Source organism: Puma concolor, chromosome D3 (genome assembly GCF_028749965.1).
Source record: "Puma concolor isolate L17-30 chromosome D3, mPumCon1.1.hap2, whole genome shotgun sequence".
In the NCBI taxonomy this organism is placed as follows: domain Eukaryota; kingdom Metazoa; phylum Chordata; class Mammalia; order Carnivora; family Felidae; genus Puma; species Puma concolor.
Window position 1 is genome coordinate 43,754,139 of NC_141678.1, and position 25,400 is coordinate 43,779,538.

Genomic DNA, 25,400 nt, shown 5'->3' on the forward strand with positions numbered 1-25,400 from the left:
GCACGCCTGGGTGGCTCAGTCAGCTAAGCATCCAACATCAGCTCAGGTCATGATCTCACAGTTCATGAGTTCAGGGCCCACGTCAGGCTCTGTGCTGACAGCCAAGAGCCTGGAGTCTGCTTTGAATTTCGTGTTTCCCTCTCTCTCTGCTCCTCCCCTGCTTGTGCTCACTTGCGCTCGCTCTCTCTCTCTCTCTCTCTCTCAAAAATAAATAAGCATTTGAAAATCTGAAGACTGGGGCGCCGGGGTGGCTCAGTCGGTTAAGCGTCCTACTTCAGCTCAGGTCATGACCTCACAGCTCGTGAGTTCAAGCCCCGCATCGGGCTCTGTGCCGACAGCTCGGAGCCTGGAGCCTGCTTCGGATTCTGTGTCCCTCTCTCGCTCTGCCGGTCCCGTGCTCGTGCTCTGTCTGTCTCTCCCTCTCTCTCAAAAATAAATAAACTTAAAAAAAAATGCTTATAAAAATCTGAAGACCAATCCTGATCAAAAAGTACCACAAATACACTTAATAAAAGCTCTTTTATAAAATTTCCAGTCAATTCCTATTTGAAATATTCTAAACTGCATTGAAGAATTATGAAAATTAATTTTTTTTAAATGAAAGATTCCAGTTCTATCCTTGAATTTTTGTTTCCATTTTTTTGGAAGGAATTAATGGTAAATTTAATAAAGTTTATTGCCTTCTTGACACCCTGCCCAGTGCTCTAGAATCTGGTAGAATTCCCTCCTTCTTTGAGAAAAGCACTTACAAAGTTAGTACCCTTTCCACTTTTCCAGGACCCAGTTTTAATAGACACATGGGTTTTACTAACGTAGACCATTCTGCATATATCACAGATTTTATATCTGAAATACGCAGTGCATCACAGATTTTATATCTGAAATACGCAGTGCATACCAATTAAGTCTCTTTGAGATCTTTGACCTCACGTGAACATTTCTTCATATCACTAAGTAACAAAACATGTCTTATTCCAGGGGACCAAACTGGGAAGAAAGCTATAAGCACCAACTCAGAACTTTCTACCTTCAGATCAGATATACTGGATCTTCGTCAGCAGCTTCGTGAGATTACAGAGAAAACCAGCAAGAACAAAGACACGCTGGAGAAGTTACAGGCAAGTGGGGATGCGCTGGTGGACAGGCAGAGTCACCTGAAGGAAACTTTGGAGAATAACTCTTTCCTCATCACCACTGTAAACAAAACCCTCCAAGCGTATAATGGCTATGTCACCAATCTACAGCAAGACACCAGCGTGCTGCAGGGCAATCTGCAGAGCCAAATGTACTCTCATAACGTGGTTATTATGAACCTCAACAACCTGAACCTGACCCAGGTGCAGCAGAGGAACCTCATCACTAATTTGCAGCGGTCTGTGGATGACACGAGCCAGGCCATCCAGCGAATCAAGAACGACTTCCAAAATCTGCAGCAGGTTTTCCTTCAAGCCAAGAAGGACACTGATTGGCTGAAGGAGAAAGTGCAGAGTTTACAGACGCTGGCTGCCAATAACTCTGCCTTGGCCAAAGCTAACAACGACACCCTGGAGGATATGAACAGCCAGCTCAGTTCATTCACAGGTCAGATGGACAACATCACCACAGCCTCACAAGCCAATGAGCAGAACCTGAAAGACCTGCAGGACGTACACAAGGATGCGGAGAACAGAACAGCCATCAAGTTCAGCCAGTTGGAGGAACGCTTCCAGCTCTTTGAGACAGATATTGTGAACATCATTAGCAACATCAGTTACACTGCCCACTACCTGCGGACGCTGACCAGCAATCTGAATGAAGTCAGGACGACTTGCACAGATACGCTGACCAAACACACAGACGACCTGACCTCCTTGAATAACACACTGGCCAACATCCGTTTGGATTCTGTTTCTCTCAGGATGCAACAAGACATGATGAGGTCAAGGTTAGATACTGAAGTAGCCAACTTATCAGTAATTATGGAAGAAATGAAGCTGGTAGACTCCAAGCATGGTCAGCTCATCAAGAATTTTACAATACTACAAGGTAAGTGAAAATTCCGAATTTATTTGTGTTAGTTATTGATTGCTGTATAACAAACGACCCTAAAAGCTGGCAACTTAAAACAATAAACACTTGCTATCTCACCATTTCTGTAGGTTAGGAATTCAGGAGTGGCTTAGCTGGGTGATTCTCACTCAGTATCTTTCATAAGGTTGTGTCAAAATATTGGCAAGGGCTGCAGTCATCTCAAAACCTTAACTGGGGCTGAGAATCTGCTTTCAAGATGACTCACGTACATGGTTTTTGGCAGGAGGCCTCAGTTCCTCACAACGTGAAGTTGCTTGAGTGTTCTCACAATATGGCAGCTGGCTGCCTCCAGAGCAGGTGATCCAAGAGAAAGCACAAAGAGAAGTCACATGCCTTTTATGACCTAGCCTCAGAAGTCACATACCATCACTTCCACCATAATCTGATAAATCACTAAGTCCAACCCGGGGAGATTAAGCTCCACATCTTGAAAAGAGTTTTAACTATGAATTTGTGGTCAGTGGTCAAAGACAGTCCATTAAATATTTGTTGAATTTGGACTTTGTCAGTACCTAGTTCTTTCAAGTCTTTATAAATTGGGCTCCTTTGAAAGCAAGATTAATTTTTTTAGGTCACAGATATTCCTAATTTTTTTAAGTTTATTTATTTTTAGAGAGAGAGTGTGTGTGTGTGCGCGCACACACAAACATGACAGGGGAGGGGCAGAGAATCCCAAGCGGGCTCTGTGCTGTCATTGCAGAGCTTGATGCGGGGCTGTATCTCATGAACTATGAGATCATGACCTGACCCAAAATCAAGAGTCAGATGCTTAAATGACTGAGCCACCCAGGCACCTCAGAGATTCCTGTTCCTAAGTGTCATGAGCAGATGGATGGATGGCCATCCCAGTAACCATAAGGCCACAGAGGAGAGAAAGAATGTGACTTGCATATAAAATCTGAGTTTTACTTTCATCCAGGTCATCCATGTAAATTGAAAATATTTGGCTCAAATTAAGTCTCCTTCTGAGATTTGCAGCAACCATGTAATAATAGTATTTTTTAGTCATAAACTATCTTCACAGGTTTTAAGTTGAAAGTACTATGTGAAAGATGCTGTGCTGAGCCCTCTGAGGTATGCAGAGAAGCCCAGGTGGTCTCTGGCCTCAGGTAGCTCAAATCAATAGAAGGTCAGGGGCGCCTGGGCAGCTGGTCGGTTAAGTGTCCAACTTTGGCTCAAGTCACAGTCTCACGGTTCGAGACTTCAAGCCCCGCATCAGGCTTTCTGCTGACAGTGTGCAGTCCATTTCTGATCCTCTGTCTCCCTCTGTCTCTGCCCCTCCCTCACTTATGCTCGCTCTCTCAAAAATAAGTAAACCTTTAAAAAAAAAAAATCAAGAGATTTAGAGTATCAGGAGACTACCTGTTAAGCAAAATAATCCTGATTTTCAAAAAGAGGATATAGGTGGATTCTACACACTGTGTAGAATGGGAATTTGTCTTCAAGCCTGAGAAGAGGATAATTTGTGAACCTTCAGGAAAGCAGCAATCATCACAAGGAGTTCATTAAGAAAGCAGGTGATGGGGCGCCTGGGTGGCTCAGTCGGTTGAGCGTCCGACTTCGGCTTAGGTCATGATCTCACGGTCTGTGAGTTCAAGCCCCGCGTCGGGCTCTGTGCTTACAGCTCAGAGCCTGGAGCCTGTTTCAGATTCTGTGTCTCCCTCTCTCTCTGCCCCTCCCCTCTTCACGCTCTGTCTCTCTCTGTCTCAAAAGTAAAAATAAACGTTAAAAAAAATTAAAAAAAAAAAAAAGCAGGTGAACCTAAACTTATTTCTGCATATTAACAGAGTTATTCGATTGTTTAAACTAGGAGAATGAAAAATAGCATATCTGGATTTTGCCAAGGCATTTGTCACTAATGCTGTTAAGAACAAGATGGTAAAAATAGCTACTGGATTATAGCACAGTTAGATGGGTTTATGGGTTACGTTGGTTTTCTGTGCTATGTAACAAATTACAAACTCAGCAGCTTAAGACAACACCCATTTCTTTCTTTTTTTTAGTTTATTTTTTATTTTGAGAGAGAGCAAGCAGGGCAGGGGCGGAGGGAGAGATAGAATCTGAAGCGGGCTCCATGCTGTCAGCAAAGAACCTGACAAGGGTTTGAACTCACAAACTATGAGATCGTGAACTGAGCCAAAATCAAGAGTTGGATGCTTAACTGACTGGGCCACCCAGGTGACACCCATTTCTTATCTCACAATATCTGTGGGTTAGGAGTCTGGGCAAGGCTTGGGTCCTCTGCTTAGGGTCTCTCACCAGGGTGCAGTGTCACCGAGGGGCTGAGGTTTCATCAGAGGCTTGACTGGGGAAAGATCCATTTCCACGCTCCCTCAGGTGCTTGACAGAGTTCATGTCCTTGCAAATGTGAGATTGAGGTTCCTGGGGGATTTCAGGGGAGTAAGGGGTACTGGCCTAGAGACCACCTACAGTTCCTTGCCATGTGACCATCTGACAACACTGCAGCTTCTTCAGAGCTTGCAAGGGAGTCTCTCACTCCAGTCTGCTGAGACTGTGTTATGTAACGTCATCTCATCTAATGTAAGTCAAGGGGGTGACATGCCATCATCTTTGCCATGTTCTGTTGGTTAGAAGCAAGTCACAGGTTCTACACTCAAGGGGAAGGGATTACACGAGGGTATGAGTCATTGGAGATGACCCTAGGGTGTGTCTACCACAGAATGGGTCTAAAGAATGGTAGTTAATGAGCCCCTGTGAGGCTGGCAGCAAGTCTGGATGGCAGATGGCAGGGGCCCATTCAACAGCTTTGTCCGTGACTAGCATGAGGATATGGATGACCTGGTAATCCAATACTTGTATGACATGAAACTATATATACTAGCCCATGGATGACAGAATCATAATCCAAAATGACCTGGAGAGGCTAGAATAATAAAAAGATACCAACAAATGAAGGAGATAGGGAATACATGTAAAATCCTGCTGGTAGGTGGAAAAAAACAAATAGAACAATGTTGATGGGAGAGCATGGCTTAAAGAAGTATGCATGAAAAGCATGGTGGTTTTAGTTGATTGTAAGCAAGTCACTGTGTCTGCCAGTGAATCTAATGTGATCTTTGACTATATCAATAGAAATATGTCCAAAATGAAGGAGGTGATATCTTACTCCATTCAGTGTGGCAAGACTACCCCTGGAGGATAGTGTGTACTTTGGAGGGGTCCCTTTCAAGAGGGACGTTCACAGAGCAGCATGTTCAGAAAAATTTGCCCAGGATTATGCAGTCTAGATGTGCTCAAGGAAAGATTGAAGGACCTGGGAACTTTAACCTGTAGGAGAGACTGCTTAGTGGGAGATAAGGCTGCTATCTATAGCTATTTAAAGACTGTCACATGGAAGAGATTTTAAATGACATCTGAGGAGGGTGAAACAGACTAATGAGTACTCATTAATAGAAAACATTTTGGTTTTATATGATGTTGCTTATAAAAATTGGCGTTGCCTGTAAATATAATGGCTTCCCTGAGAAATATGGGTGTCCCAACTGGGGGATGGACAGTTGCAGGGACACTGTGGGTGTAAGTCATACTCTGAATAAGTGACAGGTTTTCAAATGATAAAAAAGGTATTAGGGGACTAGTTTTCCCCTGTTTTTTCTCAAATTCAGAATGAGGGCATATCTCAATAGATAATGCAACCACATGAAATAAGAGCTTGCTAAATTTCTCTGGGCATTGTAAAACCTTAGAAAATCCTATTGTAGTTTTCTGGCCATTTTCCAGCTATAAGTTTTGTGGTTTTATTATTCCATTAGTCCAATTGCTAGCTTGTCTTCTACAAGTAAACTTCTGACATATTTAGTGTGTATAGACAGTGTGACTTGTCAGCTAGGGAAGTGTGTGTAAAGCTTATAGTTGAACATTCAGACCCTGGTTTTAAATTAATGTTTCCATTATTGTGATTATTTTTATTGGCTAATGTTGAATGTGAGTATACTGAGTGCTTTACACAAGCTCTGTAGGATAGGAACTTATCATAACCAGTTTACAGATGAGGAAACTAAGGTTTAGAGAGGTGTTTAAGGAAACTGCTCAAATTTACAGAGATGGTAAATAGCTAAATAGTATCAAGTCCAGGCTTCCTGGTGCCAGAGCCCATGCTGCCAACCCCGTCAGTAATAGCTGAAAGTGAGTGACTCTCCTCTACAGTCCCCAGCTGCCCCTGAAGTAGTCTGTGAGGGCAGGGAGCTGGGATTTCGTTCTAAGTGCGACAGGGAGGTTTTAAGCAAGGTGGTGACATGGTCTGATTTATATTTTTAAAAGGTCATTCTGGGTGCAGGGTCAGGGGGTGAGGTGGGAGAAGAATAGATTACAGGGGAGCAAGCAGGGTGATGGGGGTCCAGTGAGGAGCTATGGGCCAGATATGAGTGACGTGGATATAAGAGAAATGGGTCTCATCATTGAGGAGGAGTCTTGTAGGCAGGCTCAAGGGCAGCCTTACCCTTCCGTGGTCAACAGGGCCCTGCTGTAGAAGCCCTGACTGGCTTCCTCTGGCTGTACTCTGCCGAGGGGGAGGAGTCTACAGGTTCAAGGGGCTGCGAGTATTCAGAGCTCACATCAACCTGTTCTTGACCCCATTTGATGCCCAAGGCCCTAGAATTTCCTACGCAAAGTGTCCGAAGCTCAGAGGAGCAGCCGTGAGACATGGTGTGTTGTATTGGTGGTGGAGGGGTGTGGACAGAAACTGAACACAGGGTCAGGGGCCAGTGTATGTGGCTAGATGAGGCTGATGGGTGGATTGGCTGTGAGGGTGAGGGAAAGAGAGGAGCAGGATATCTCCTTAGTTTTTAGCTGAAGCAAGTAGGTAGATGGACAGACTGGGGAGGTTCAGGTTGAGAGGCCCGTTGAGACATACTAAGTGGAACATATCTGTTACAATGAGGTTTCTGACTCCATGCTTCTGAAACACCTGAGATCCTGGTTTCTGAATGATTTTTTCCTTTTCACATATGCCTTTCCTATATTACTTTTATCCTTGGTCTTTTTATTACCTGCACTTTCTGTGAGGTAAATGAAACTTCTCAGGCCAAACAAACTGCCCCCATTCTATTCCATCTGTTCAACTTCCTCCAGAACAGGAATGTTCACGAGGTGTTCCCATGGAAGAAGAGACTGGGGGCAGAGCTCCATTTCCCCTTGCACTTCTCCAGTGCCTTTCCTCTGTCCCTCCCAGCAAATCTGGTTCCTGAGGATGAGGGAAAGATGAGATAAAGTAGGATGGAGCAGGATTGGATTAACTTTGGGTTATGTTGGGCTTGCCTCTGCAAGATTCAGAATACCCTGATGCTTCCAGGGAAATCCTTTGGACTCGCACTTAATGAGCCCTCACGCATATGGTGCATGCCGTTCAGTCGCAGGAGACATTGGCCTCATTTCGAAGTAGAAGCTGAAGCTCCCTGCTTGCACTGAAGCTAGGTGATAACTGGAAATAGATTTTAAACCCCATGTTGAATCCCAGCAACAATTATCTCTTTATCCATAAACCAAAAATACTTTATTGGAAAAGCCTTGTTTTTGTTACAAATAATGTAAATATCTTTATGCTCATTGTGTATGTGGAGGACTTCACTTGTCATAACGTCACGGTGCACTCTTAGGTAGGAAGCAAAGAATGCAAGGTGCACCTTCCTAGCACAATCAGAGGGCTCCCTTCCTCTGTTCTTGTGAGAGAGGCAACAGATTTAGTGGGTAAGAACAAGAGCTCTGGAAATAGACCTGAACACAAATACCAAGTTCCTCATCCTCTCCCTGCCTCAGTTTCCTATTCTGCATCTACCTTTCGAGTTATGAGAACTTCATGAGATAATGTCAATAAAGCTCTTCATACAGTGCCTAGCAGGCAGTTGGCTAATATTCATACTCAAATGTGAGTAAGTTCAGTGCCTACCCAGGATTTCTGTTGCAGCCCCAGCTGCTATATCACAGTGCCAAACAACAGCTTCATGTGCTCAAGGAATAAAATTGTACAGATGGGGTCAGTGTTGATTTGGTTCCAAAAGTACTTACTGCTGGCAGCCCAGTGCCTAGCCTTGGAGAGGACTCAGAGTCAGGTGCTGCTGACAGCTAGCTTTCACTCACTTTCCAGTCCATTGTCTGCAGTGTGCCAGTCATACTGCTGAGCTCTTGGTTAATTTGTCTGTTTTCCTTGTTCCATCTCTTTAAGGTAGGAATTACCAGCATTCCGCATTTGCAGGGCTGGGAACCATGGCACAGAGCCTGAGTAACTTATCCAAGGTCAAGGAGCTAGTAATGTCAGAGAGTACTAACCCTGGATCTAATTCCCAAACTGATGCTTCTACATGAGCCCCTGCTGCTATGCAACGATGTAAGAGAAAAGATAGCATGTTTGGGAAGTTGAAATGTGGAAGAGTTTGTTTTCAGTAGAACAGTCGGTTGAGGTGTAAGAGATTGACATTTGAGCTGGACCTTGACAGATACGTAGGAAGGCTGAATGGATCAGGCAGGAGGCCTCAATTTCTCTCATTGCCAACTGCCATTCTTGTCATGCTTCCTCAAAGAAGACTGCTTGTCTGAGGACCTTTGAGAGCAGGCATTTGAGGGCATAGAAACAGAACTGTGGCCAGTTGGTGAGAAATGGTGGTTTAAATATACCCTGTGGACAAGGGTATATTTGTGGAGAGGGAGCTTCCGTGGCTTTCCAGAAGCCTGTCTTAAACATGAGGTAAAGAATCAAATTATTTTTCAAAATTATTGCCAAATAATATCTTTTAAATTTCCTCAAACAAGTACTTTTAAAGCACGTCAGTGAGAACAAACTGAGGGTTGATGGGGGGTGGGGGAAAGTGGGTGATGGGCATTAAGGAGGGCACCTATTGGGATGAGCACTGGGTGTTGTATGGAAACCAACTGGAAAATAAATTTCATATTTTAAAAAAATGAGAAGAAAAAATGTCTCAGATTATACGACTAGTTTTCTCTGTCTTCTAACCTTACCACTAGAGGTTCTAAAATGAAGTCTCCAAAATCTTGCAGGGCAGTAAGAATTGAAGTGGTTTCTCTACTTTCTGCTTTATTGGAAAACAAATTGGAAACTTTTCTCAGGGGTAGGACACAGGGCTGGTCCTCCTCAGGGCCTGCAGTTTGGTTTCCAAAGCAGAAACAGCAAAGTGATGTAAATTTACTCTGTCCTCTTTAAACTGTTTTGGGGTGCCTAGGTGGCTCAGTCGGTTGGGCGTCCGACTTCGGCTCAGGTCATGATCTCGCAGTCCGTGAGTTCAAGCCCTGCATCAGGCTCTGTGCTGACAGCTCAGAGCCTGGAGCCCGCTTCGGATTCTGTGTCTCCCTCTCTCTGACCCTCCCCCGTTCATGCTCTGTCTCTCTCTGTCTCAAAAATTAATAAACGTTAAAAAAAAAATTTTAACTGTTTAGAGGATTCAGGTGTTCAAGGCTCCCAATTCTGGAGGGTGGGGAACAGGGAGGATGTTTTGCTGGCAGTAAAACACAGGCTGCTCAAAGATCTGGTCTAGGTCATATTCAGGCATTTCTGGAGCTTGCAATGGCTTTACCAGCAACCTGGGTATTCTGGCATTTCAGAATCTTGAACCAGGGAGCCACTCACTTGGTCTTGAAAGCAAATCTCAAATTTGCTTCTGAAGGGGGACATCACATCTGCTTCCACATGTAGCATTTACCACATTCTCGACTCTGAACACAAGTTGTTACTGCCCAAGCTCATAAATAATCCTGGGTCATTTATCTCACTGTTGCGGTTTTAAGGCACTAGGGGTGACTTGTCTTTTATTTCATCTTCTTTTCATTTCAGCAGCTGCCCAATTAAAGATTCAAGTAAGACCTAAAAGCTTGGGATCGTCCAGATACTAATATTTGATGCTAGCATCCCAGGTCCTAGAAGAAGATATACCCCTGGCATTAATAATCTATTTTTTACGGGTAGCCAGTATGGCTATTTTACAGGTAGCCAGTGGTTTTAGCTTTTTTTCCTCAGTAATTTTTAAAAAGAAACAAGTTGGAAATTTCTAGTTCTTAGTGAGCAAAGTACGGTCTTACTGAATACTTAAGTATATAAATGAATCCTCTTACACATGGGACACATAGAGTACATTTTTACTTAGCCCAGCATTGGAAGGTAGAGTGCGAGCTTCCTGCTCTAGTGTCATGATGGTTTTCTCCCAAGGCTGGGGCAGCTATGGATGAAGAAATCGATAACACTGTGCTTGTCAGGAGTTTATCCACAGTCATTGATATTCAACCTTGTCTTATTAAGAGAGATGTAGCAATTCCTGTAAAAAATTCAGTTTTCATTCTAATCCAGCTGGAAATGCATCACAAATAAGATTTTCAACGTTTTTATTTATTTTTGGGACAGAGAGAGACAGAGCATGAACGGGGGAGGGGCAGAGAGAGAGGGAGACACAGAATCGGAAACAGGCTCCAGGCTCTGAGCCATCAGCCCAGAGCCTGACGCGGGGCTCGAACTCACGGACCACGAGATCGTGACCTGGCTGAAGTCGGACGCTTAACCGACTGCGCCACCCAGGCGCCCCACAAATAAGATTTTCAAGGTGCCTGGGTGGCTCAGTTAGTTAAGCATCCAACTCTTGATCTTGGCTCAGGTCATGTTCTCACGGTTTCATGAGGTCAAGCTCCACATCAGGCGCTGCGCTGACAGCACGGAGCCTGCTTGGGACCTCTCTCCCTCTCTCCCTGCCCTTCGCCCACTCTCTCTCTCAAATAAATTAAAAATAAAATTAAAAAATTTGGAGGTGCCTGGGTTCTTCAGTTGCTTGAGCATCCGACTTTAGCTCAGGTCATGATCTCGAGGTTCATGGGTTCAAGCCCCATGTCAGACTTTTTGCTGACAGCTCGGAGCCTGGAGCCTGTTTCAGATTCTGTGGCTTCCTCTCTCTCTCTCTGCCCCTCCCCCATTCATGCTCTGTCTCTCTCAAAAATAAATATTTTTAAAAAAGAGATTTTTGACCTTTATATCAGAGGCAAAACCTTGCATATTGACATCTTTTCCCTTCCTTCCCAAGATCTGGAAGTTAGCACCTGCTGATATTTTGCACTGACTATGGGATCCATGTTTGATGCCATTCTTAAAATAAGCCACAACTTTTGTGTGGAGTGAGTGGAGACATTTGAGAAGCACTTCAGTTCAGAGGGAAATAGCTAAACACCGTAATAAACCCACCCAACCTCAGAGAGAAATAAGATTAATGAAAAGCTGTCATCCTACATAAGGAAGGTCTCGGATTCATACCCGGAGAGGAGTAGAGAGTTGTGTGTCTTCAGAGTTCTGTTAGAAACAAGAGGAAGGTGTTCTGGAAGAAATATAACTCCCTGTCATGTCAGGAAGACAAGTCCCAGAATAGTCACTATTCCATGGGCATGGGTAAACCCATTTCCCATAACCTGCAAGTATAGTACCAAACCCAGTTGTGAGTGATTGAGAAACACTAATTATTGGCAAAACCCATAAGGAGAATAAGGAATAAAGAATCTAAAGCACTTGAATTTCCCCCCAAAAAAACCTCTTCATTATTTGGATTTCTAAAGTCTAAACATAGACCATAAAAAGAAACAGGTGAGAAGAAAAGCTACTTTTATTTTTGCTATTATTCTAACTAAATTAGAATTGTTGTTGTTGTCCTGGCCTAGTTGTCAGTATTGTTCTGCTAGAACCTTCCATAATACTACATCCATTATGGAGGAATGAATGCACACACCACTATCCCCACTATTAATCTCTAGGGCACTATTTCTCAACCACACAAAGGAACTAAGATACTTTTTTACAGAAGATCAATTTGACAATGAAAATCCACCTTCTCTATCTTTACTAATACATTCCAAGAGCCTTCTCAGCTTAAAAAGGAAAAAAAAGGGGTGCCTGGGTGGCGCAGTCGGTTGAGCGTCCGACTTCAGCCAGGTCGCGATCTCGCGGTCCGTGAGTTCGAGCCCCGCGTCAGGCTCTGGGCTGATGGCTCGGAGCCTGGAGCCTGTTTCCGATTCTGTGTCTCCCTCTCTCTCTGCCCCTCCCCCGTTCATGCTCTGTCTCTCTCTGTCCCAAAAATAAATAAAAAATGTTGAAAAAAAAAAATTTAAAAAAAAAAAAGGAAAAAAAAAACACCTCAGATTGCAGATGAAGAGACTACTGGATCAATTCTTAAATGTGTGTAGAGTCAAGAAAGATCTCCCCAGGACCATTCCGTAGCAGCAGCCAGGAGCATCCTGATACATAGACTGAGTGGAGCTTTACTTCTTAGAAAGGTAAGGGGCACCAAGCAAATCGCTGCTCCCCCAAAATCTCTCCCTTCTGGTCTCTCCTGGGGCCCAAACTGTTGGCATCAGCATGCTAGGCATTTAGATCTGTGATGCACATTGGTTTGATAAACACTGTCTGAATAAGGACTATACACCAGACACTGCTAGCTGCTAGATGGAGAAGTGTTGTCAAAGAACAAACAAGTACTAAAAGATTAGAGAAAGAGGAAAAACTTCCACCTGGGAGGATTACGTGGTAGGTGGATGACAGTTCTCCAGATGGATATGAGCAGAGGCAATTTTAAGAGAAGAGATATGCAGAAGTGCAGAGGAGGATGGACTAAAGACATGTTAGACCAGGTCATGAAAACCCTGATTTAATACCACATGACCAGGTAGTGGGGACAAAATATTTTAGGGCAAGTGGAGATCAGAGCTGTGGGACAAATGTGGGAAAGATACAGAGTGGAATGAATGGAGAGGAATCAAAGGTAGGAAGAGCAGTTACTATAGAGGATACTATAAAAATCTGCCAAAAAGAGAACCCCCACACTGGGTCATGATGAAGGACAGAGGGAAGAGGTGGTTGTGATGATGTAGGATGAGGGATGATGGAAGAAGGGCATAAACAATAAAGAGGTGATAAGGTCAGTTTTAGACATGTCAGGTTGGAGGTGCTGGCAGGACATCCCAGAGATAATGGACTGTCCAACTACGAGATGGAAATAAGGGCCAGGAGAGCTAGTGATGGAGAGCAGCCAATAGGAGCTGGTGGGCAAAAGTCAGTGAGTTGGGTTCGGAGAGAAAATTCTTCATTACAAAGTCTTCTCAAGCAGATGAGAAAGACCCCTAGAAAGGGTTCTCAAAAAAAAAACACACTGAAGCTAGTCCTAACCATTAGCATGAACTCTCTTACAGCTTGGTAGTAGGTCTGCCAGTCAATCCAGGGCAACATCATGAGTACCTTAAATGAGGAAAGCTGAGTCCAGAGCCAAGGTTCTTGCTAAGGGAGAACAGAGATGGGTGGGCTAGTTAGGGCCATGGATAATATGAGGGTACAGTGGACATCCATCAAGGCCTAGAGAGGGGAGTGGGGCAGAGAGACGCCCCCGCCCCCTTGAGGCGGGAAGGCCTGCTTCAGTGTTCTGTCCTGACCAGCTGGTGGGGGAGGAGTGGGGTAAGGGGATCAAGAAAAACATAGGGTGGGAGGCCTATCTACTCTCCCTCTCCCCAGCACTTCTGCCCATCCAGCCTGAAAGGCTTTCCACTTCTATGGAAAGAATGAGTGTGGATCTCTTTTACTTATTCACATAAAGAACAATGAGATCTCAGACACTCAAAAGTTCCAGGGACTAGAATATTTGAGAATAGTGTCCTCCTAGATACAGTCATTGCAAGGAGAAGACAGGAATTACCATCCCAGCTCCACCACTAGACTGTAACTGTTCATGTCTCATTCTCCTGGATAGATCTGTCTTGAGGAGCTAGCATGGAATAAGAGCTTGGTGTCTCTGGCCCTACACATCCTCAAATGCGCTCTGGGAATATAATCTCATAGATACAGTTCAGATGACATAATGTATGTGAAACTAGCTCAAAAACTGTCAAGTCACCATATGAATCCTGGTTGTGGTATGTTTGTGTGCAGTTCCCTGTCACCTCTAAGAATTTACAGAAAACAAAACAATCCCAGGTTGTGTGAGCATCTCTAGGATGACAAGGGATGAGCAGGTATTTGCCTTCTTCCTTTGGGGGAAAAATGTTGTTGTTGTTTTTCCTCTCCCTTGCCCAATTAGATGGTCGCCTATTTTTTTCTGTAGCCCACAGCCCTATTTGCATTATTAGACTAACAAACTGGGGAAAATGACACTTAGCCCAGCTCGTAGAACACTTTCCCCCAGAGACCCTCTGAGCTGTTCCACAGGTGAGCAAGGCTCAGCCTCAAGGGCAGCAGCATCCCTGCAGCACTGGCAGAGGGGCCAGGAGGGCGGGAGTGAGGTGTCAGAGGAGAGGCTGCCACTTGGTGAGGATGAATTAGCAGAATGGTGCCTCTCAACATTGGATGGGATATTTCATTCAACTCTATGAAAAGAAGAGGAAATAGTAGGAGAGAATCCCCATCCCAACTTGCACCGCCTTTCTCCTGGTGATAGAACAGTCCCAGACGACTAAGGGAGCCCAGGTGAATGGTGTGAGTCACTGCTGTGGTTGTTGGCGTGAAGCTGTCCCTCCCCCTAAAACATCAGTGGATACCGGAGGGTTGTGTGCCGTTAAGATAGATTCTAAATGCAGGGCGCTTGGGTGGCTCAGTCGGTCGGGCATCCGACTTTAGCTCAGGTCATGATCTCATGGTTCATTGGTTTGAGCCCCACGTCAGGCTCTGGGCTGACAGCATGGAGCTTGCTTGGGATTCTCTCTCTCCCTGTCTCTCTGCCCCTCCCCTGTGCGCTTGCTTGCTCTCTCTCAAAAACAGGAAAAAAAAAAAAAAAAAACATTAAAAAAAATATATTCTAAATGCTTGGAGCAGAAAGGGTGAGCTTAGTTAAGAAACCTTTTTGTTTGAAAAAAATACCATCGACAACAGTATACTGAAACAAGAAGCAGTCCTTTAATGAATATATTTTATATGTCTAGGATTTTTTTTAATTAGATATTTTATAAGATAAATTCTTCACTATCACTCACAATGGATTTTTGTTCATGCCATGTACATTTTTTTTATGTTTTAGGTCCTCCTGGCCCCAGGGGTCCAAAAGGCGACAGAGGACAGCAGGGACCCCCTGGTCCCACTGGCAACAAAGGACAAAAAGGAGAGAAGGGAGAGCCTGGTCCACCCGGCCCCGCTGGTGAGAGGGGCCCAATTGGGCCAGTTGGCCCCCCTGGAGAGCGTGGCGGCAAAGGCTCCAAAGGCTTGCAGGGCCCCAAAGGCTCCCGTGGATCCCCTGGGAAGCCTGGCCCTCAGGGCCCCAGCGGAGACCCAGGCCCCGCAGGCCCACCAGGCAAGGATGGACTCCCTGGCCCTCAGGGCCCTCCTGGCTTCCAGGGATTGCAGGGCACCGTGGGAGAGCCGGGGGTGCCTGGACCTCGGGGGCTGCCAGGCTTGCCTGGGGTGCCAGGCATGCCAGGCCCGAAGGGCCCCCCTGGCCCCCCAGGCCCATCAGGGGCAGCGATGCCCCTGGCCCTACAGAATGAGCCAACCTCTGCACCTGAGGCCAATGGTAAGTCTGAGCCCTCCCTCACAACCAGGGTCAAGGGCACTGTGTGGGGTTGTGCCCAGCCCCCAGCATGCAGCCCATATGCCACCCACACCCCACTTCTCTTGGCATTGAAGGCACCACGTGGGCAGGCATGGACCCCGTTGCTCTCACAGGCCTCTGCACCAGGCAGTGTCACTCAGGCACATGTGTTTCTCTCTAAACACTATCAGGTTCTCTAGCACTTGTTTGTTTAGCTAAGTCAAGCCCTCAGGGACAAATGCGTCCCCAGACATTTCCTTTGTGACAGTCTGAGGCTGGCTACCCCCGACCCATTTTGTTCTCATTTTATGCCCTTCAATCTGGGGGATAGACATCCCTCAGTAACTACGTAGATGGAATTTTGTTACTAAAGCCCAGATTTCATTGTTTCGAGAAGGTGTTATGGTGCTTCTAGTTTTTTTATAATTATTAAATTTGCTTACTAAATTTTGATAACTTGGCAAAACCCTCAGTGTTTGGTTATCAACCAAGCCTATTTTTCTCTCCTTTGAATCACACCCAGTTCCACCTGATTTCCTTAAGCATGACTCTGGTCATCCTTGTAGCTCCACAAGCCCAGTTTTGGTTCTGGGTGCTCCCATCTAGTTACTGATTAGTTCCATGTGACTCCAGACTGATGTGGAACATCTATCTGCATTGCCTTTTGTTGTTGTTTCTGTCACTGTAAATACTAATCCAGACACAGAGGAACTAAGACCCAGCAAAAATAATTTTCCAGGCTACGTAGGTTTGACTACTCTGTGCTCTGTGGCCTGCCCTCCTGGACCAGTCTTAGCTCCCAAGGTGTCTGTCAAGGGCAGTCACAGGCTCACACACAGACGCTGGAACTGCTCACTCCTGGCCTGTGAGGGAAGTGAGGCCAAAGCCATGGCCTCTGACATATAACTGAAGAAAGGCATAGTGCTTCGTGTGTGTGTTTGTGTTTTCATTAATATTTTTAAAAATTTTTTTTAATGTTCATTCATTTTTTGAGAGACAGAGACAGAGCATGAGCCAGGGAGGGGCAGAGGGAGAGGGAGACACAGAATCCAAAGCAGGCTCCAGGCTCTGAGCTGTCAGCACAGAGCCCAAAGCGGGGCTTGAACTCACGACCTGCAAGGTCATGACCCAAGCTGAAGTTGGCCACTTAACTGACTGAGCCACCCAGGCACCCCTAATTAATAATCTTAAACATTTGCATTCCTAGGCTGCCCACCTCACTGGAAGAACTTCACAGACAAATGCTACTATTTTTCGGTTGAGAAAGACATTTTCGAGGATGCAAAACTTTTCTGTGAAGACAAGTCTTCACATCTTGTTTTCATAAACACAAGAGAGGAACAGGTATGTTTGCAGCATACTTGGAGAAAACTATAATTTAAGGATAGTTTACATCTGGAAATTGCATGCTTACTGGGAATTCAAAGATATCAAGAATCTATAGTCACATAAACACAGAAGGCCGCATTCTGGAGATTTGGGCTTTATCCAGTGACAAGAAGCATTCATGGCACGGGAATTCTGTCCTCTTGCTTCATACCTGGAAGATACTGCGTTATTAAGCCAGAGATCTGTGGCTCCCCCCAAACCCCGCCTCTGGTGGCTGTCAAAAGAGCCGTAATGTGGAAAAGAAGCCTGCAGGCTGGCATCAAACGCCTGTGGAGAGAGAAACAAAGGGGCATGAACACTGTAGGGGTGGGTGCAAGGGACCAGATCTGTGGCTTCAGCAGGGTCAGGAATAGCAGAGAAGACCACGGGGTAGAGCCCATACATAACGATGTTGACTACTCCCTAGGCCCCTACTGTGTGCCAGGCACGGTACAAGGCATTTCTCCTTTACACCTCACAACAACCTTAGAACCTGGGGGTATTATTATCCCCTTTTTACAGATAAGAAAACTGAGGCCCCACAAGGTTCAATGGCTTTATTTATGGGATTAAAAAGTAATGCAGAGCTGAGGCTGAAACTGAGGTCCCTCTAGCAACCATGCCAATGGGCTTTGGTGCCACACTGCTCCAGTGGCCTCCTTCTTTTTCTCTAAGTATCTCCAGCAGACACAACCCTGAAAACAGATGTTTCCTGCAATAACTGGCCAGGAATGAGCATCCAGTCAGGTGCCTGGGCTTTAGACTGTGTAGACTTGGGTCTAATCTCAGCCCAGCCACTTACTATCTTGGTTACATAGGTTGCTGTGAAGGCTTAGAGACATGTGGCATGTGACACACTGGACGTGGGACGTGGCCAAAAGAAGAGCTCAATAATGCCACGGTTGTTAGTAGTATTAGAACATGGGAGCAACAGCTGATGGAGAGGGATGGAGCCTGGTGGGATTCATTGAGTTGTCTGGGTGATTTACAAGAGGAAAAGCGTCCCATAAACGTTACTTACAAACTTATAAGAGGAGAAAGTGTCAAAGCCCCCAAAACACTGCAAAACAAAACAGGTGCAGTAAAAAAGAGAGCAGAAGCATGTATGTGCTCTAACAAACATCCTCTTTTAAATGTCCTTTTATCCCCCAAATGCTGCAGGGGACAGGGGAATTCCCCCAGGTATGTGTGACCCCAAAATAATAACACATTGTCACTGTTTTGTTTTTCAGCAATGGATAAAAAAGCAGATAGTAGGAAGAGACAGCCACTGGATCGGCCTCACAGACTCGGAGCACGAAAATGAATGGAAGTGGCTGGATGGGACGTCTCCAGAGTACAAGTGAGTGCTCAGAGCCTTCCAGATCCCTGGGAAGACTTGGGCTGCTCTTGTTTTTCACCTTTTGCCTGACCCCCTGCAGTTTCTTCTTTAACCACCGATGCCCTAGATGCCCCTCACACTGAGGCTTCTGGTACAAGTGTTGTGTATTTCCACGTGTGCTTGAGAATCACTGTGCTATAACATAAGGTTCCTTTTTCTTTTCATGGAGTGAATTTTTGTCATTTATATGGGGAAAAAAAAGTCAGAGACTCCTAAAAGCTCACAGTATGGTACTTGGACTGAGGTGTTCTCCTTAAATGAATGGTGCTCTGAAGGATAAGGAAGCCCAGACTACTTCAGGCACGATCAGAACTTGCCCCAGCCCTGTTCCTGACAAGAGCTGGGAGTTCCCTTAAGGACAGCACCATCACTGCCCCTGACCCCAGCGGGGCTTCTGGCCAGAGTGTGATTATGAACTACAAGTTTATGACAGGTGCACCGTGAACAAAGGTGTGTGTTGTGAGTCCAGCGTGACCTGAGTTCTGTAAAGGCAACGACCAAGAATGGAAGCCCTTTATAAAACCTGCTCAGACTCCCAGGCTCATGGGAACTTCTGTGCCCCTAATTCAATCCCGGGGCTGTCATGTCAGCTCCTTCCCTAATCCTGCCCAAGGGTCATATGGTGGCTGAATTGTGCCAATCTGAACTTCACTTCTTCCAACTCCTGCCTTGCCTCTAATGGATGTGAAAATAGGCAACAAGCTGCACCACATGGAGCAGAATTTATGCAAACTCACCTCCGAATAACCAGCCTTTCCTGTGCTGGAGAAGAGAAGGCAGACCTGCAGAGGCTCAAGCAGGCGTGGTTTGGAGACAGCAGTGACCATGGCACCCAGGAAGGAGACAGTGAGGTGTTTCAGGACTAAGATGGTGTCGGAGGTATTGAGGCCGAGCCTGTAGCTGTCAAGGAGGAGAAGCAGGGGCCAGAGGCGGTGGAGAAGCCAGTGAGAGTTTTTAAAATGTTTCTGTGTGCCTGTGCACAGGTAGACAGACAGGCAGCTTAGCTTTGTACTTTTAAATCTTCCACGGGACCAGGATTAGAGGGTATAGGTAGAAACCTGAGTAAGGCCATTTCTTTACAAAACAGTGACCAAACATCAAGATGGAACATGAGAAGGTTTTAGGTCTGCTCCGAAGGCGAGCCTCACGGTGCCCACAGGGCAAATGGCTTTCTGCCTGCTGGCCTGACACATATCCTGTCGGCTCCCTCTGCACCTGTCCTTGGGGGAGAGGAAGCTATGCCACACCCTGGCGCTCGGGGAATTGGCTGACAGCCACCCTGAGCACCCAGCGTGGCAGAGATGTACTCAGGAGACGCGAAACAGTTGGGAGGGTTGGCGGTGGAGATGGAAGGCATCTCCCTTTAGAGGATAAAGCATAAATCTTGTCTTCAACAGACAGGAGTGCCAGGATCTTTTGTTTTTTTTTAAGGGTGGGCAAAGTTAGGGGCGCCTGGGTGGCTCAGTCAGTTAAGCACCCGACCTCAGCTCAGGTCATGATCTTGGGGTTCGTGAGTTTGAGCCCCACATTGAGCTCTGTGCTGACAGCTTGGAGCCTGGAGCCTGCTTCAGATTCTGTGTCTCCCTCTCTCTCTGTCCCTCCCCTGCTCACACTCTCTCTCTCAAAAATAAATAAACATTACAAAGGGTGGGGCAAGCTTTAAAAAAATCAGCCTTCTCCACTTTCCTCACAGCTATAAGTGCATAAAAGGTCTGGGTTAGACTCACTGAGAAATTCAATCTTAAGCCTTCCTCCAAGAAAAAAACTAGATTGGCCCATATGGGATGGATTGAGCTGAAGCATTATTGTCTGTGCCAACTCTCCCAAAGGGGAACTTTTCTCCTCTTCCCCGGGCTCCAGCAGGAATTTGGTGACTGGGAGGAGAGCACCAGTGTCAGTACCTGGAACCTGAGAGGGATTAGATGATCAGACACCTTGCTGGGAACTCCTCCCCAGCCACAGCCACCCTGGAGCCTCCTGAGAGCCTTGGCTTCTGACCCTAACCACAGCACACACTGCACTTCTCGTTTTCCACCCAGAGGAACACATATGTAGTACGTGAAAAGTCCCCAGGATCAAGTTTTAAAAGCAAGAATAAATTAGGCAGACATATTATGAGGCCTCAATAATGGAAGGCTAATTTAATTTGACATAGAATAATAAACACTGCTCAAGCTAGAAAAAGAGCCAATGCAGTGAGGTCTGGGTTCCAGGGTTTGACGTGGCATTCGTAGCTGCCAGTTACTCCACCATGTGAAATCTCATGTCTTCACCTGGCAGTGAGTATTACAGAAGGACCTATGTTGGTATTGTGAAAATTAAATGAGATTATGTATATAAAGCGTTTAGTTCAGTACTTGGTTCATGGGAAGTGCTCAAGAAATGTCACCTACTAGTATCAGTATTATCACTATTATTGTCATAATTTCAACTATCTTCATACCAGTCAGTAATTGCAGAATAACACTACCTAGCATTTATGTATTTTACCATATCCTTACTCAGATACCACACATAATTATCTCACTCAGATCCCAAACCAGGGTTGTGAAGGCACAACTTTGTGCCTTGCCCAGGCTGCAGAAGAATCAATCATGTCTCCTAGATGTCCTCTTACCATTTTCCTCCAACACACACAGCTTCACACCCACCCACACCCTCACTCTCACAGCCCTTTTGAAATTGTTTCAGGTGTTTGTGGTACTGTTGAAGTGGAAATAGACAAGAGATAAAAGGTTCTCCCTGCCTGTTGCCTACCCACCCCCCCACCTCCATTTTTATGCTGAGACCTAGTTGACAAAGACTGCTGGAAAAAAAAAAAACAGACAAAAAGCAAAGGTAAAAACATGGGATGGATGCTAGATGCTAAAGGGTTGGGTCATATACACACCTGCACTAAGATTTATTTCTAATAAAATATATGACCTGCCTCAATCTGTGGTGGCTCAGGATGCTGCCCAGGACAGTTTCCCAGATGCTTTGGGTCCACACTCATATATAATTCCAAGGGAAAGAATGGAGGGCTGAAATACGTTGCCAACATTTTATTTGCCACTTAAGGACATGTTTTTTAAAAATTGCCTATCAACAAATCTTGGTATTAAAAAACCAAGTCTATAGTCCTTTCCAAGAAGACACTTGGCCATCTCTCTCTCTCTCTCTCTCTCTCTCTCTCTCTCTCTCTCTCTCACACACACACACACACACACACACACACACACACACAGTTGTCCTTTTCATTTCACCACAGAACTGTGAAAACTTCTTTCCTGGCCAGCATCAAACCCTGACTGGAGATTGGAATCCAGGGCCATAGTCCTATGTCAACATTCAGTGAATTATCCTGGTGAGTCCACTGTGAGCCAGCCTCTGTGCTGGCCTAGAGGATCTTTTCCAAAGTACAGAGGCAACAATGAGTGAGACATGTTGCTGCTCATGTAAAAAAAAGTCTGATTTCCAGGACCATGTCACAATCAAGAAAATAGACACACCAACCCTAAATGTGGACACAGCAAAGAGTGGGGCTTCAAAGGAGATTTCAACATTCTCTTTATAGTAATTGATAGAGCAAATAAGTAGAAAAATCAGTAGGGATATGATGGACACTATTAACTAACTTGACTTAATTGATGTTTATGGACTGTTTCACCCAAGAGCTGTAAATGCACTCTTCTCAAGCACATTCGGTACATTCACCAAGATAAACTATATGCTGGGCCATCACACAAGTCTCAATACATTTAAAAAGAACTGAAATTATACAGAGTATGTTCTCTGACCAAAATTAAATTAGAAATCACAGCAAAAAAGATATCTGCAATATTGTCAAATATTTGTAAATTAAAGAACACACATCTTAATAACCCATGGATCAAAGAAGAAATCAGAGAGGAAACTTGCAAATGTTTCAAAGAAAATGAAAATATAACATCAAAATTTATACAGTTAAAACAGTGTTTAGACTCCTCTAAAGTACTCATGTTTTTTTAAAAAGTTTTTTATTTTTTTTAATGTTTATTTTTGAGAGAGAAGGAGCATGTGCGTGAGCTGTGTTAGAGCAGAGAGAGGGAGTCAGGATCCAAAGCGGGGTCTGCTCTGAAAGCAGACAGCCTGATGTGGGGCTCAAACTCACCAACCATGAGATCATGACCTGAGCTGAGCCAGGTCGTAATCAACTGAGCCACCCAGGAGCCCTTGAAAAAAAGTTTTTAAGTTGAAAATCCATGATCTAAGCTTCCACTTTATGTGGGTAGAAGAAAAGCAAGTCAATCCCAAAATAAGTAGAAGGAAGGAAACAATAATGACTGGAAAGCAGTGAATCAGAACACAGACACATGAAAGAAAGGATCAGTGAGCCTAGGAACACATCAAAGCTGATCTTTCTACTCTGGATGTAATACATGCAAGTACGTTGTTTGGCAGAGATCATCACTGTTTACAGAGGCTGCCTGGTACAAGTGCAGGAATCAGACACAAGTGGCATGTAGGTTCTGCCCACTGACTTGGCCCAGAGCACAACCCAAAGGGAGCCTTGTAAGGCCTTTTCCAGTGCGCTCTGCTTGCTGTTGCCCACCTTACTTAGATCACCAAAGATGTGAGTATCTTCCTGAGGGCTTCCCAAAACACACTTGAAGTTCCTCTATTCCTCTTGTCCACTTCTTAGTCCCCTGAGCAGAACCTCATTTGGTGGGAATATGCTGTTATGTGTAACACTCTCATCTCTGCATTGCAAAGATAAAACCTGGGTTGCCTCTGTCCATGTAGACTGTTCCGTTATAATATTACATATTGTGTTTTTAGACTGTAGAGCCATAGAATGGTGGAGACCAGAAGGGAACCTTCAGAGTCATCTAATTCACTAAAAACTCTGGTTGACGCTTCATGTTTCTGTCAGAGTGGCATTGGCTTAGGCCACCAGAGAGAAACCTATATAGACCCTGGTATCGGGAGAACATTCTACAGCAAAGTAATACTTCTCACTACTAAGATTTTCCTGTTTTGAGGCCAGGCTCTTACCAGCAGAAGTTTCTTGGCCATGAGGCCTCAGTCTTGTGGTTGATGAGAAAGTACTAAGTCGTGAGGTTGGAAGGGGCTATTCCCAAGATTGAGACTTTGTGCTCTGCCACCATTAGGAGAAACCAAAACCCTGGGTGAGGGAATTCACACCCACTAGCTGATGTGCTGGTGTGTTTCCAGCTGACAAGAGCAGTGAGTCCAAGTGCTTCCAAGGTCCCTGGAGTACTTAGAGAATGCTGTCCAGGTACAAATGTGTGTTGGGATATGTGTTATAATATGGGATTCAGGGACTTGGGGCCCATCCTTCAGCCATCTTCTTTCCAGAATCTACCTGTAAAGGAAGTTAAGGCGCAGTGTAACCTGAAATTCTTCTCTAAACTATATATGCTCTCTTTATCTGACATGTTCTATTCTGTTTAATGACAAGCATGCAGGCTTGGGGTTTTGCTACAAATCACTCCATGTGATTTGGCTTTTCCAAAGATATATTTTGAGACTGGGTGAAAGACAAATTGCCCCCTGGAGCCTGGCTTCAGGTTACCTCACCGCCCATCCACACTAGTATCACCTAAGTCACACACTCATACCCACAGAACTGCATTCTACTTCTAGTCCCAAAGGAAAAACTTGAGTACCATATGCAGAGAATTCCAATGACTTAAAAAATAATGGAGAATGGTGATAAAGGTTATCTCTTTTTTGTAATTTTTTTAAGTTTGTTTATTTTGAGAGAGAGTGTGAGCGAGCACACAAGCGGGGGAGGGGCAGAGAGGAGAGAGGGGATCCCAATCAGGCACCATCCGCACAGAGCCTGATGTGGGGCTTGAACTCAGGAACCAAACCATGAGATCATGACCTGAGCCAAGATCAAGAGTCAGAGGCTCAACCAACTGGGCCACCCAGGCACCCTGATAAAGGCTGTCTCTTATCTTTAACTTATCTTTTGGTCTAGTCTAGAAATCCCTTTTATCTATTTAACTTGAAGTAAATGCAGGGGAAAGATACTAAGCAGGTCTTCTTTCAGAACTCCTATTTATACAACTTCCCAATTAACTGAGATAAAGAATATCAAATGTCCCATCATTATACATTCAGGAATTACAGACCTCAAATTCTATAAACAAAATTGGAATAAAACCCCTTCATGTTACTGACAGAAATTAACCAAATGTACACCAACAGGATCAAACTGCTCAGGCATTGTTGACATTGCTGAAGGGTCCTACAGGGTGGATGGAAATATACAAAAAAAGCAGACGTGAAAGTAAACTATTTTTCCTTCTAACTTCATCTGTCTTTGGCCCAATCACTGCGGCAGTCTGAGATTTTTAATTCACTTGTTTGTTGCCTATTACATAAGTTCTCCAAGGGAGGGAATTCTCTCTAACCCCAACCCAACCCTAACCCACATGCTGTGCTGCCATCATGTAGCATCATCCCTGGCACATAGTAGGTACTGTCTGGATATCTGTTGAGTGAATGTGTGAATGAATATTTCTAACACTCCCTCCTAAGTATCATCCCATTTTTATTCTTTTTAGTTGATGGTTTTGTCTAAATTATCTGTTTATCACTAGATTTATTTAAGTGAGGTCACTTTACATTTTTTAAAAATCCATATATATATATATATATATATATATATATATATATATATATGGATCCATATATATGTCTGTGTACATATATATATTTTATATACATTTATATTATATATTATATACATTTACATATATATGAATTATATGGTGTGGGGAGTCAATTCTGCCTTGTTTCCCCACCTTTTAATTGTAAATTTCACCTGTCATTTCCCACTGCCCTCTAGTCTTACTGGTCCTATTGTGAAAAGATGTAGAGCAATATGGGCTCTATCCTCAGATTACCCTAGGACACCCTGTGGCTGATGGGGTAGTGAGTCATTTATGGGAAGAGCCTTCTGCTGCACATGTTTTTTTAGACCCTCCACGCAAGGCAAGCTTGTCTTCTCAGGCAGTAACCACAAATTTCTGTGCAGGAACCTGCTTCTTAGAGAAAATTGAGCTCTCAAGTTTTGAGTCCTGGAAGCA

The 25,400-nt window shown here is 44.7% G+C and overlaps 1 protein-coding gene across 1 annotated transcript in view; it reads left to right on the top strand.

Annotated features, from left to right (window-relative positions):
• The window catches only part of COLEC12 (collectin subfamily member 12), a 194,240-nt gene that overhangs the window by 152,260 nt on the left and 16,580 nt on the right, over positions 1–25,400 (top strand). Inside the window, exons 5-8 of the mRNA XM_086682574.1 lie at positions 979–2,025; positions 15,063–15,551; positions 16,777–16,913; positions 18,170–18,279. Of these exons, the coding sequence (XP_086538700.1) occupies positions 979–2,025; positions 15,063–15,551; positions 16,777–16,913; positions 18,170–18,279 (1,783 nt within the window). The remainder of the gene's footprint in view (positions 1–978; positions 2,026–15,062; positions 15,552–16,776; positions 16,914–18,169; positions 18,280–25,400) is intronic.